This window comes from Mastigoproctus giganteus, chromosome 4 (genome assembly GCF_048544385.1).
Source record: "Mastigoproctus giganteus isolate SK-2022 chromosome 4, ASM4854438v1, whole genome shotgun sequence".
NCBI classification, from domain to species: Eukaryota; Metazoa; Arthropoda; class Arachnida; order Uropygi; family Thelyphonidae; genus Mastigoproctus; species Mastigoproctus giganteus.
Genome location: NC_143578.1, coordinates 28,064,687 through 28,077,735, shown reverse-complemented (window position 1 = coordinate 28,077,735; position 13,049 = coordinate 28,064,687). Strand labels below are relative to the sequence as shown.

Below are 13,049 nucleotides of genomic sequence, written 5' to 3'. Positions count from 1 at the left end.
CATTACATTTACAAATATGATGTGATGATGGAATATAACAGTTTTAATGTTATTTTAATGTTAATTTAATGTTTTAATGTGGTTTCAAAGGTTTTGTGAGGAAAATTTGTGCTTGAAGATGAAGAAAGAAGTGATTGTCCGTCAAATTCCCAAAATGATCAAAATATCAATGAAGTGTACATAATAATGTGATCAAATCAATAACTGATGATGCAAGAAATTTCTGAGGACATGTCTCTTTCATTTAGTTTGGTTCAGGCCATTCTGGCTGAGGATTTGACATGAGGCAAGTGAGTGCCAAATTAGTTCCATGCATCCTCACTTGAGAACAAAAGCAGTACTGAATCCACATTTATTATTTAAGTGAAAACCCCCAAACATGAAAGGTATCAAAACCTATAGTACTTAAGTACCATGCTTGGGTTGAAGGAGATGGGGAGGAGGGGCACCAGAAATATCATTTTTGAGTTGTTAAGTAAGGTTTATCAGACCTTGCATTTCTAACAAAAATTAAAATAGTGAAAGCACCCAGAAAAAAGCAACATTGTCACCAAGGACAAAAAAGCCCAGATCAGTCATCAGACACCATCCCTTCATTATCAAAAAATGCTCATGGCATTTTGACGTGAAAACATCTTTGTTTTGACAATGAAGGGATGGTATCTGATGACTGATGTGGCTTTTTTGTCCTTGGTGACAATGTTGCTTTCTGTTTCAAATTAAATGAAGCGACAGTGTCATCAGTTGTTCTGTGAGGGTGTCACCGTTAACATAGCCTTCTACCAAGAAGTTTTAAAATGATTGAGAGATGTAGTTCACTCTAAACAAACCCAAAAGGTGAAATGGTTTTCACCACACTTTGCCTTAATAATGTACCATGTCACATACCACTTGTCATCCAGCAATTTTTGGCTAATGAAAACATTCCTATCGACCTTTTTTACTCATTTATTCCACCAACCTTACTTTCCTGATTTGGCACCATCAGATTTTAAGCTACATCCAAAATTAAAACAGAGAATGAAAGGAAAATGATTTCAGTCAATTCAAGAAATCCAATCAAACATAATGGACTGCCTAAAAACATACACAAAAGAAGACTTCCAAAAATTATTTTATTAGTGGCAGGCATGACAGAACAAATATGTGCTTGCAGATGCAGATTATATTTAAGAATATTAACAATGTAAACATTTAGTATTGAATAAATTAATTTTTTACAACATTCCTTGAACTTTCTGATTAAACCTTGTATATCTTTATTCTTTCTTGAACAACACATATAAGTAAACATAAATTTAAACTGGAAAAGAATAGTTGTAAGATAGATGTGAGAAAACTTGCTTTCAGCCAGACAGTAGCTGATTGTTGGAACAAACTTCCATTCAGCATTGTGGAAGTGGATAATTAAAATAATTTTAAAGATTCAGAAAATTATTAGGTGTGAGCAAATGCAGTGGGTAGTTTTTTTATTTTTTGGCCAATCATCCATAAGCTTGCTTCCTTGCATCATTTTGCTACCAATACTAAAACTAATACTTATCAGCTATTATATAAGTTAGTACAAAAACATACTTGAACAGCTGGTATAAGTTTGTCTGGCCGCAAACATCTAAGCACCACCATCTTATCTAAACCTTTCAGTGAACCCCATTCATCAGGGTATTTTGTGTCATGAGGTGTTGGCGAATCATAAATTTTTTTCCACTTCTTTGTACTACCCCGTACATCTGAAAATTAAATAAAATGTGCTTCCAACAATATCATAATTGAACAATGTCAAATATACTAATAATAAAAAAAAGTTGCCAACATTTTAAAACTTCTGGCCTGCATTTTAATATTAACATACTCTGTAAATAATAGTCATATTAATTTCCCACACCAAATGTGAATGTGTCGACTGTAATATTCTATTCTTCAAAATATTTTTCATTTTTTCCATTTCCTGTTTTTCCACATTAGATATAACCAGATTATGTTTATGTTTCATATTACAGTTAATTTTCATATATGAATTACTGTCATAATCAATATTAATCTTCATGTATGAATAACATAATGCCACAATCAATATTAATCTTCATGTATGAATAACATAATGCCACAATCAATATTAATTTTTATATAGGACACAATTATATTTTAGAAGCTTATATAATGTGCTGTAAAAAAATGAACAATTTTTGATTTTTTATGATCATCTAGAAATGGATATAAGTGATGTTTACATTATTTTCTGAAAACTAGTAATCTAAAGCAGCATTGTGTGATTTTTGTTTAATGTGTTCATTGCATTATGTTAGCCTAATGTTTTAAACAGTAGTAATAAGAAGCTCTCTGAGTCTCCATTGCTAGTTATCAATAAGTTGCTAATGTTGCTCCCAAATAGCGACAAAAAATTGTATCAAGTTATAACAATGTTTAGTTACAGCTGCTTGTATAGGCTGTTATAATTCTAAAACAACTGTACTAAACATTTTTGTGTATTCATTTCAAAGTTGTTTGAATGTGGTTAGAGCATTAAGATTCTGAGTTGAAATTACCATTCTGTGCAACTATGTGCCATTACACAGTATAAAAGGGCCAAGTTTCTTGTTTGTTCTCATGATACAGTGAGTTGAAAACACATTTTTAAGTGTAGAGGATAAATTTAACACAGCAACTGTTATTTTTGTAATAAAATAACTAATGCTGTATTATTTTAATTTTGGATTTTGCTTGAGAATGGCATGGTGCTGATGCTATGTTTGTTTAAAGTTTCAGTTATTTGTTTTTTCTCTCCCACTAGGTCAATAAACACCTGTCATCTTACTGTAGTTGTTTTCAAAAGATTTGTTATTGTTTTTTCACAGTATAAGGACAGTACCTTGAAACCTGGTATTCTCTCAAAATGGCTTCTACTCTGCAGGAAGCAACATACAGGGGATCCTCATTATCCGAGGATAATTGGTTCCAGAAAATTCCACTTAAAACGGGGTTCAAATTTTTGTAATGTTTATTATTTAAATAAATGAAACTAGGCATAATATTTTAAGAGTTTAAGATTCTATATCTATATAATATCGGTGTAGATACACCATAGACAACTCTTAAAGAAAAACTACAGTAGTAGTGCGAAAGGCATCATTTCATCTGTATCTCATATTGTGCTCATCCTTCACAATGCGTTGCCCATGTATTGCACTACCTTGAATAAGTAATGATTCACCAATAGAGAAGACTGTTGTTACTTATTCTCAGTGGGCATCCACCCAGACAGCACCGTTTCAAAGATAGTTGGCTTTTCATCGGTGGGTGAAAAGCCGATGAAAAGCCAACTAGCTTTGAAACAGTGCCATCTGGGTGGGTGCCCACCAAGAATAAATAACAACAGTCTTCTCTATTAGTGAAGCGTTACTTATTCGAGATAGTGCAATACGTGGTAACTTGTTGTGAAGGATGGAGAAGTGTTGCCTATTCGGGGGATTTGTGAGCAATTTAGTTCAGTCAGTGAGTGGGAGTAACTGTCCCTTTCTCCTTTCACCAGTATTTCTTCCTCTTCCTCTCCTACACATTTTTGCTTTCCTAAGTCTAATAGGGATAGTATGTGGATAACAGAGTATCTTATCCCATACCAGAGAGAGAGAGAGAGAGAGAGAGAGAGAGAAAATCTTTATTGCAACTAAATGAATACAATACATATATAGATTTAGGTGAAGTTGCAATTGTCCTGTCACGGCCAACGGCTCACATCAGAATAGATAATTAGATAATAGATAATACACATGGATAATAGATAACGCTCACATCAGGATATATAATGGATAATGCACATTGTAAAATTAAAAATGTAACATGTAAACATGTCATTACACTTCCTCATATTACACAGTATTAACTATATTTACAAGTGACACTGTACGGTTATATTTACAATAAGATTTACAATAAAAATATCTTATTTACAATTTTATTTACAATAAAAATATCTTATTTACAATTTTATTTACAATAAAAATATATAATATATATGAATGGTACTTATATATATATTATATATTATAAATATATAATATATATATAATATATATGAATGGTACAAAATTCGTTTGACATGCTCTGTCAAACGAATTTTGTCGTGGCACAGGAGAGCTTGGCAGATGGTGTGGAGGGTGCACGAACTTGTTCTTATTCGATTCTGGGATTGGAGCGAGCTGCTAACACTTCTTTCCTGTAGGTTTTATTGCTGCAAACCTCTGCAAGTCAGCGTCAAGGTGCTGTACTTCCGGTAGCATTTGGTTTGGGAGGAAGCGGTCTGAGATATGAAGCCTCCGATTCCTCGAGCAGAGCATCGGGGTTGACCAAAGTTCTGGCTTGAGTATTTGCCAGTAACACGAATCCCAAATGGACGGTGTTGAGATCTGACCCGTGATCATTTTAACTGTAGCTATCAGTCGTATTTCAATGATATCAGGCAGTCACTGCATCCCCAGTGAGGTAGTTAAGGCTGTAGTTCTCTCTTGTGGTGGGAGACAAGCTTTCCAGTTAGCCCATTTAAGCAGCAAATTCTGCAGTGAGGACTGGTTTCTTCGTTGTAGTAGCTGCTGATGCCCACACTTCAGCAGCATAGAGGAATGGAGAATAGATTACTGTTCTGATGAATTTCTTAATTACACATGGCTCCTTAACATAAATTAGTTGTTGTTTAGCTAGCCATAGGAGAGAGGCTGCCCTGGAAGTGAGCTTGTCTACATGAGCATGAAACCGGAGTTTTGGGTCAAATACTATTCCCAAATCCGCATGTGTAGGAGTGGCAGATATTACAGTTCCATTGAGTGTTGGGGCTATTATTGTAGGGGTTCGTCTGAGAGAGAACACTATTAGTTTTGTTTTTTGTGGGTTGATCAAGAGTCCATACTGTTTGAGGTAAGAGGTGACGTTGATGAGACTATCATTAATGCTTGCTGTAGCTTCAAGGTGATTGTTGGAAGCAATACGTGTTAGAATTTTTATATCATCTGCATAGATGATGATTTTCTCATTGTTATGGACAAGAGGCGCAATGATGGCTGTAAATAATAAACTAGATAGGACTCCTCCTTGTGGAACACCAGCAGAAATTGCCTTCTTGTGCGATTGTGCATAGGCATCGACTTGCAGTACCCTATCATAGAGGATTGATGCTATGAACCAGAGGATATTACCTTGGATTAGATAGTGGTCTTCCAGTAAGTGGAGGAGCGCCGACACGTTGATGGCTTCAAAGGCAGCTTCAATATCCAGGTACGTGATTGCGAGTTCCTCTTGCTGTTCAAAGGCGGACAATATATTACATATGGTTGCAAGGAGGTTTGTCACTGTGGATTGGCTTCGGATTGCGTAGTGGACCTGTGGCGGCCTATCTCCAAGAATCTGATTCATTAAGATGGGCAGCATAGATTTTTTCAGGATTTTCAGGAGCATTGAGGAGTTAGATATTGGCCGAAAGTGCCTGGGTAGAGTGGGGTTTCGAACTTTTGGATGTGGTCTGACAAGGTAGCTATTCCAGGCTTTAGGAAAATTTCTTGCTGTTAGAATTCCGTTGAAGATGGACTTGGGCGGTTGGAGGATGAACGGACTGAGGCATTTTACCATGAATTGCAGCACTTTGTCAGCCCCCGTGGTTGCTGTCACTGGAAGGGAGTTTATCGCTGCTGTCAGCTGGTATGTAGAGATGGTGATGGAATCTAAGATTTCTTGTTGTAATTCATTGTCGGGACATAAAAGAGAGTTTAGTTGATCTGCACGCGAATTGAATCTGGTAATATGATCTAACCATTTTGCAAGCGGTGCCCACCGAGAATAAGTAACAATAGTCTTCTCTAAGTGAAGCATTACTTATTCGAGGTAGTGCAATACATGGTAACTCATTGTGAAGGATGAGCACAGTATGAGATACGGATGAAATTATGCCTTTCACACTACTATTGTAGTTTTTCTTTAAGAGTTGTCTATGGTGTATCTACACCAATATTATAATATTATATAGTAATGTTTATTATGTATTTGTACATAGAAAAAAAATGGATGAAGGAACTGAAAAATGAGAAAATTATTTTATTAGACATTTTTTATTATAATATGTTGCACAATGTAAGGTTAAGTAAAGTTTATTAAAGTTAAACTATTTTTGTGTTTGTAGATAAAATTGTGTTTGTAGCATTTAGTTATGTCTTTAACTTTGCACTTAACTTTTTCTGCACGAGCATGAAGATCATTATTACAAAAAATATTCAAGTGCTTGGTCAATTTTCTCAAGGGAAAAAGCTTTAATTCTTTAATTTTCAAATCCTTGTAACTGCAAGGACTCGGTTAATGAATACTTCGATACCATGGATCCCCCTGTACACAGCTTCAAATTTTGTGTGCTGTGAAGGGTGTCAGATTTGAAATAGATTTTGAAATTGAAAGTAAATAATGGTATCAAATAAGCATAATGTTTTGTAAATTTTTTAATATTTATATACATATGATTTGAGGTGCTGCCGAAAAGTTTCTGAAATGTATTTATAAAATAAATTAGACTCACCCTGGGTCTTATTTGCCACTGTCATCTTTGAAGTATCTCCTTGAGAGCATAAATACCGATCTCAGTACTTCTCCCATGATTTGAAGGCATCCTGAAAGTCATTCTTCGTCATAGTATTCAGCACCACCTGCAATTCGATTTGGATATCCTCTACGCTGTCAAATCTTCAGCCCTTCAGCTTGATTTTCATTCTTGGGAAGAGGAAGGATTCGCAGGGGGCTAAGTCTGGTGAATAAGGGGATGGAGATGACTGTCATGTTGTCGGATGCCAAAAACTGTGCCACAGTGAGAGATGTGTGGGTCGGCATGTTGTCATGATGGAGGACCCAGTTCTTTGTGGCCACTTCTTTGGATGTTTCCTCCTGACAGTGTCCCTTAACTACCTCAGGATGTCGCAGTAGAACTTTGCATTGAGAGTCTGGCCAGGAGGTATGAATTCCTTATGGATAATCCTGTCAATGTCCGAAAAAGAGATCAGTATGGACTTCACATTGCTCCTCACTTGTCGGGCTTTCTTTGGTCGAGGCGAAGATGGGCTCTTCCACTGGGATGATTATTGTTTGGTTTCTGGGTCATACCCATATACCCAACTCTTGTCACCAGTGATGACCGTAAAAAGGAAGTATTGATCACTCCTGGCCTGTTCTTAAAAATCTCTGTTAAGTTTTATGAGATGCTGCTTTTGGTCTTCACTCAGTAACCGTGACACAAACTTGGCCACAATCCGTCTCATGTTCAACTTGTCCGACAAAATCCGCTGACATGTGCTATACGATAATCGTACAATGCCACAAATGTCACGGATAGTCCATCTATGGTCTTCACTTATTCTTTATGATATTTTGTGATATTTTCTGGGATGGTGCTCGATGAGGGATGCCCAGAGCTATCATCATCATCAACTGACATTTGACCGTTTTTAAAATGGTTAAACCATTAGTAGGTCTGTATCTGGCCTAAAGCATTGTAACCAACAGCTTGTTTCAACTTCTTATGGGTTTCTGCTGGAGTATCGTTAAGGAAGAAACAAACTACGTTAAACACACTGCCAAAGAACTGTGCATAAACATAAATATTCAATGACTCTATCCAGCCCAACGCTATGTGACATGCTGATTCTTCTTTTTTCTTTTTTTCTTTTTTTTTTTTTTTTTATGAAAACCCCAAACACGAGAGGTATCAGAACCTATAGTACTTGGTATCGTGCTTGGGTTGGAGGTTGAGAAGATAAAAGAAGATATTTGTTGACATTAGACTCGAACTTCTGTAGACTGTAATTTTCAGGAAATACGTATGAAGGAAGGTTGTTCCAGTAAACAGCAGTTGAATGAATAAACGAGGAAGATGAAAAGTTGGTTCTGTGTGAGTTTGCAGTTCGACAGTAAATGGATGTTGGCTGGTGGTGGCACGTGTTTGGACTGTTTTGAAAGAGAGAGCGGGAATAATAGAAGCCAATTCATAAGAACAGTGCCCATGGAAGTATCTGTAGAAAAGGCATGCAGCAGAAACAGTACATCTATGAGACGGCAAATGGAGAGACTCTGTTAGAGAGGAGTCATTGATTAACCTAACTGCCCTCTTCTGAATGGAATCTAGAAGCCTGAGAGAGGTTTTGGGGCACTGCCCCAGATGTGGGAATAATATTCCATGGTAGGGTGGATTTCTGATTTGTACAGAGTGAACAGCTGTTTGGAAGCAAAGTAATGCCGAGAGCGAAAGAGAAAACCAAGTTTTTTTAGATGCAGAGGAAGCTTGTTTGTTTGTTTGTTTGTTATTTGGTTTTTAGGAGCATTAGCAACTAAGGCCATATTACTCTGGGAATATGCAGTGGTCACTCCTCGACCTTTCCGCATCCTCTGTATTTGGTGGTGATGGGCTCGAACCCCGGTCTAATCAAGAAGCGCGTGCTACGCACTGCTGCTCCTTCCCACCTGGCTATGGAGGCGCCAAGCAGAGGAAGCAATATTTGTAATGTGCTTGTGCTAAGAGAGATTAGAAGTAAGAGTAATCCCCAAAAGAGATATATCAACTTGCCTAGAAATTGGAGTTTCACCAAAGGTAAGCACAGGAGCAGGACGATCCATTTTGTGAGATATAAGACAAGACTGAGTTTTAGAAGGATTGAAATCAACTAAGTTGTCTTTGCCCCACTGGAGAATTACCTGGAGATCGGCATTTAAGGAATTGGTAGCAGATATTCGAGAAGTTGAAGCTGATTAAGCAGGGCAAGGTTTCTCAAAATGGAAAGTGGAATACAATGTGGTATTATTGGCAAAGCTATGGATAGGATTTCCAGTCAATGGAAGAAGATCATTAATATACAAGAGGAAAAGAGTGGGGGAAAGAACTGAATCTTGGGGACACCAGCATTAGTGGAGAAGTTAAAAGACAGAGAGAATCTACTATCACACTCAGTGAGTGATCAGAGAGAAAACTAGATAACAAATTACAAAAAAACAGTTGGTAAACCAACTGTTTAGAAGACCTTTATGCCAAACACGATCGAAAGCCTTTGCCAATAATTTGTCCATACAATTTGTCCATAAATGGATAACATAAGCCAGAATATCAGCAGTGGATCGACACTGACGAAATCCATACTGGAAATCGTTGATCAGATGGAAGGTTTCTAGGTAGTATAAAATTTGGCAGTTAATTGATTTCTCCATTACTTTAGAAAGAGTAGAAGTAATTGCAATGGGACGATAATTGGATGGGAGGGATTTGTCACCCTTTTTTAGAAACTGGCTGGGTATGAGCAAATTTCCAAGCAGAAGGAAAAACACCTTTGGAATAAGAAATTGAAAAAAGGCGGCAAAGAATAGGAGTAAGTTCAGGAGCATAGGTTTTGAGATCAAGTGGAGAAATACCATCAGGACCTGGAGCTTTTTTGGTATCAAGATTCGTCAAAATCCTTCTGACATCCTTTTGACAGAAGACCACAGGAGGCATTGAATGGAGTGTGTTGGGAATGGTGGAAGGTGTTTTACTAAGATCATTAATACATGAGTTGGAAGAAAAATATGATGCTAACAGGACAGCTTTATGCTTGGCTGAAGTGACAACAGAACCATTTGGTTTTGACAGAGGTGGGAGCAAAGATGGGCAAAAGTTGCGGTCAATAGCTTTGGCAAGAGACCAGAATGCTTGGCTACCATTAGGGTAAGAAGCAAGTTTTCTACTCTTAGCCTGTTCAAAATCTAGTTTGGACTGATTAATAACTGCTTTACAATTGTTGCGAGCTTTGGTGTAGGCAGAAAATGAAGCTGAAGATATGGAAACAAGCCAATTACAATATGCAACATTCTTCTCTTGAACAGTCTTAGCACATTTATTGGAAAACCAAGGTTCAGATAAAGAATGAGGTTTTAAAGTGGAGTGTGGAATAAAAGATTCCATTCCTACAAGAATAATTTTGCTGACATGATCTGGGCAAACGACATCAGAAGTTTTGAAACAGTAATCCAAGGAAAAGAAGAAAAGAAATCTCGCAGGTCATCCCATTTTGCATTATTGTGATGACAAACAATACGAGGTTTGGAATAGCCATGAAATAAAGGCTCCATTGGAGAAGAGACAATCACCAAGTTGTGATCTGAGGTGCCTAAAGCACCACTCACTTCAACTGTGTACTTAGAAGGGTTGTTTGTGAGAAAAAGATCAAGCGTGTTGGCTGTATGGTTAGGATTGTCTGGTATTCTTGTAGGTAAATGAACAATCTGTGCAAGGTCATCAGTAATTGCAAAAGCCTCAGCATCTTGACCATCTGGGTCAGAGTGACTAGAAAATGGAAGCCAGCTGGAGTTGTGAACTATAAAATCACAATGGAAAATTACCTCACTGTTAGGAATGTTGGACTGGAGAAAGTCAAGTTGCAAACAGAGGAAGTCAAAGAGCTCCAAGTGATTAGTGGAGTTGGGAGAATGGTAGAGACAACAGACGAATTTGACACAATGGGGTAGAGAGATTTTAAGCCAGAGAAGATCGAAGAGAGGAGATTCCAAATTACCAAGTCTCTGACAGGGAATATCGGAATGGACATATGCACAAGTAACACCTTTGAGGAGAAAGGAATCATACAGCGAATAATTTGGGTAACTGAGATGAGCAGTAGTTGAATCAACTGATAACTGTGATTCTGTCAGAAAAAGTACATGGGGTTTGGCAGACTGCAAGTGGAAATGGACATTGTTGAGAATTAGAATTGAGACCATGTATATTTGTGAAGTGAACTAGGAAGTGTTTGGGAGGTTTAGATCTTTTCGCAGATAAGCTTACTCTATTAGTTTGACAATTCATGGTGTATTCAATAGTAAGAAAAAGTGGGAGCGACATGCTGTATGAAGTAATGAAATTTTTGGATATGGCATACACATGGTAAGAATATACCCAGATCCTTGACATAACATGGCCTCGACAATGCCCCCTGCATACACACTACTCGGACTCCCTCCAGTCACTATCTGGCAGAGTAGAGGTTACAAGATTATACACTAGCTGATCTGGAAGCCTCCTAAAGAGTTACCAATAGGTTTGGTCCGGTGTACTATCTAGCAGCCAGCGAACACCGTTTTAGAGCTGTACCCTCAAAATGTAAGGAAGATTGGATCTCGCCATGATGTTCATCATAATCTGAAAAGTTATCAGTCATCCTGCATGATGGAAGAGATGGGGAAGGGTTGACCGGAACTTAGCTCTAGAGACTAAACATGGGTTCCGCCACTTCAAGCCTCCAATTAGCAAAGTGGTGGTATTGCACTGGTTGATGAGAGTCATCTACCACCTAGATTCACAAAGGATGCATGCAGTGTTACCTAGCGCTACAAGTCCATACTAGATATAGTTCCTGTGCAACCTTCAAAATTTGGGAACATTTGGGTAACACCTTGTAATAAGCAGAAATATGTATTTCTGCTTATTATGTATATTCGTATTTCGCCCCAACCGAAGAAAGCCCAACAAGTGAGGAGCAATGCGACGTCCATGCTGTTTCTGTTTTTTGGCAATGTTCTACTGCCACATCCTGAGGTGGTTAAGGGAAGCCGTCAGGAGGAAATGTCCAGAGAAGTGGCATACAAAGGACTGGGTCCTTCATCATGACAATGTGCTGGCCCACACATCTTTTTCTGTGGTACAGTTTTTGGCATCCAACAACATGACAATCGTCTCCCCCTTATTCATCAGACAGCCCCTTGCGACTTCTTCCTCTTCCCAAGAATGAAAATCAAGCTGTACAGTTGAACATCTGACAGTGTAGAGGATATCCAAACTAAATTGCAGGTGGTGCTGAACACTGTGATGAAGGAATTTCAGGATACATTCAAATCATTGGAGAAGCAATGGGATCAGTGTTTACGCTCTCAAGGGGGACTGCTTCAAAGGTGACAGTGGTAAATAAGACCCAGGGTGAGTCTAATTTATTTTATAAACACATTCCAGGAACTTTTGGGTAGCACCTCGCGTATGTGAATGAGCAGTTTGAAATTAGAAAATTGAAGAAACTAAGAGACTTAAGATTCTATTTCATGTATAAAATGTTTTTTTTTGTCATTTTTAGCAAAATTAATATTTTTTTAAAGAAAAGATATTAAGAAATCTGTTAAGAAAAGATGAATCCAAAAAGATTTTCCAAAAATTAAAAAGAAAAATGGTAACTGTCAGGTGCCCTGCCACCACTTTTTGTTACAAGTGGGAATGCCACCACTGCTGGTTTAAAGAGATATGCAAAATGAAGAAATGAAGAAAGAGGATTGCAATCTGTCTGAGTTTCATTTGGTCATCTCAGATATCCTTGCAATTAAAAAAAAAAAAAACATTTAGTAAAGAAGCAGGGTATTACTTCAATACAGGTACTACGAGGGCCGGTACAAAAGTAATGCCTCCTAATTTTTTGCTTTCAAATGTGATGCTGTAGATCATTTTGCATGTCACTGAGTGCTCACTTGAGGTCTCTAGTTTTGCCATACTGAGTGGTGCTGTGATCGGTCTTGTGAGTGCAGCACACAGATAGTTCAAAATGGTGGATGTTATAGATATACGTATCAAGACAAGAATTGTAATTGAATTTCTCACCAAGGAAGAAGTGACACCTATCATACGCATCTCAAAACTATTTATGGTGACAATACTGTAAATGTGAATGCAGTTAGACATTGGGTAAGACACTGGGGGGGGGGGGAAGTGACATTGTTAAAAAGCCCAAAGTGGCCAGCCAGTAATGTCAGTGATAACAGACAAGAGCCAGATATCAATGTGTTGATCAAAGAGGAATGTCGTATCACAATACACAAATTGTGGGATGCAGTAGGTATAGGGATACCTGCTGTGATAACCATCATAAAGGAACTAGGCTACAACAAGGTCTGCATCTGGTGGGTCCCAAAAATGCTGACACACGAGCACAAAAAAGCCCCCCGGAAAGTCATCTGTACAGAACTTCTCCAGCACTATGAGAGTGAAGGAGAGGTTTTTCTTTCAAGCATAGTCACAAGTGACGAAA

At 37.8% G+C, this 13,049-nt stretch overlaps 1 protein-coding gene across 1 annotated transcript in view; it reads right to left on the bottom strand.

The window, feature by feature from the left end:
• Window positions 1-13,049, bottom strand: part of LOC150086500 (dynein axonemal heavy chain 3-like) — a 544,757-nt gene that overhangs the window by 95,858 nt on the left and 435,850 nt on the right. The window contains exon 68 of the mRNA XM_090372184.1: window positions 1,576-1,730. Within this exon, the coding sequence (XP_090228310.1) occupies window positions 1,576-1,730 (155 nt within the window). The remainder of the gene's footprint in view (window positions 1-1,575; window positions 1,731-13,049) is intronic.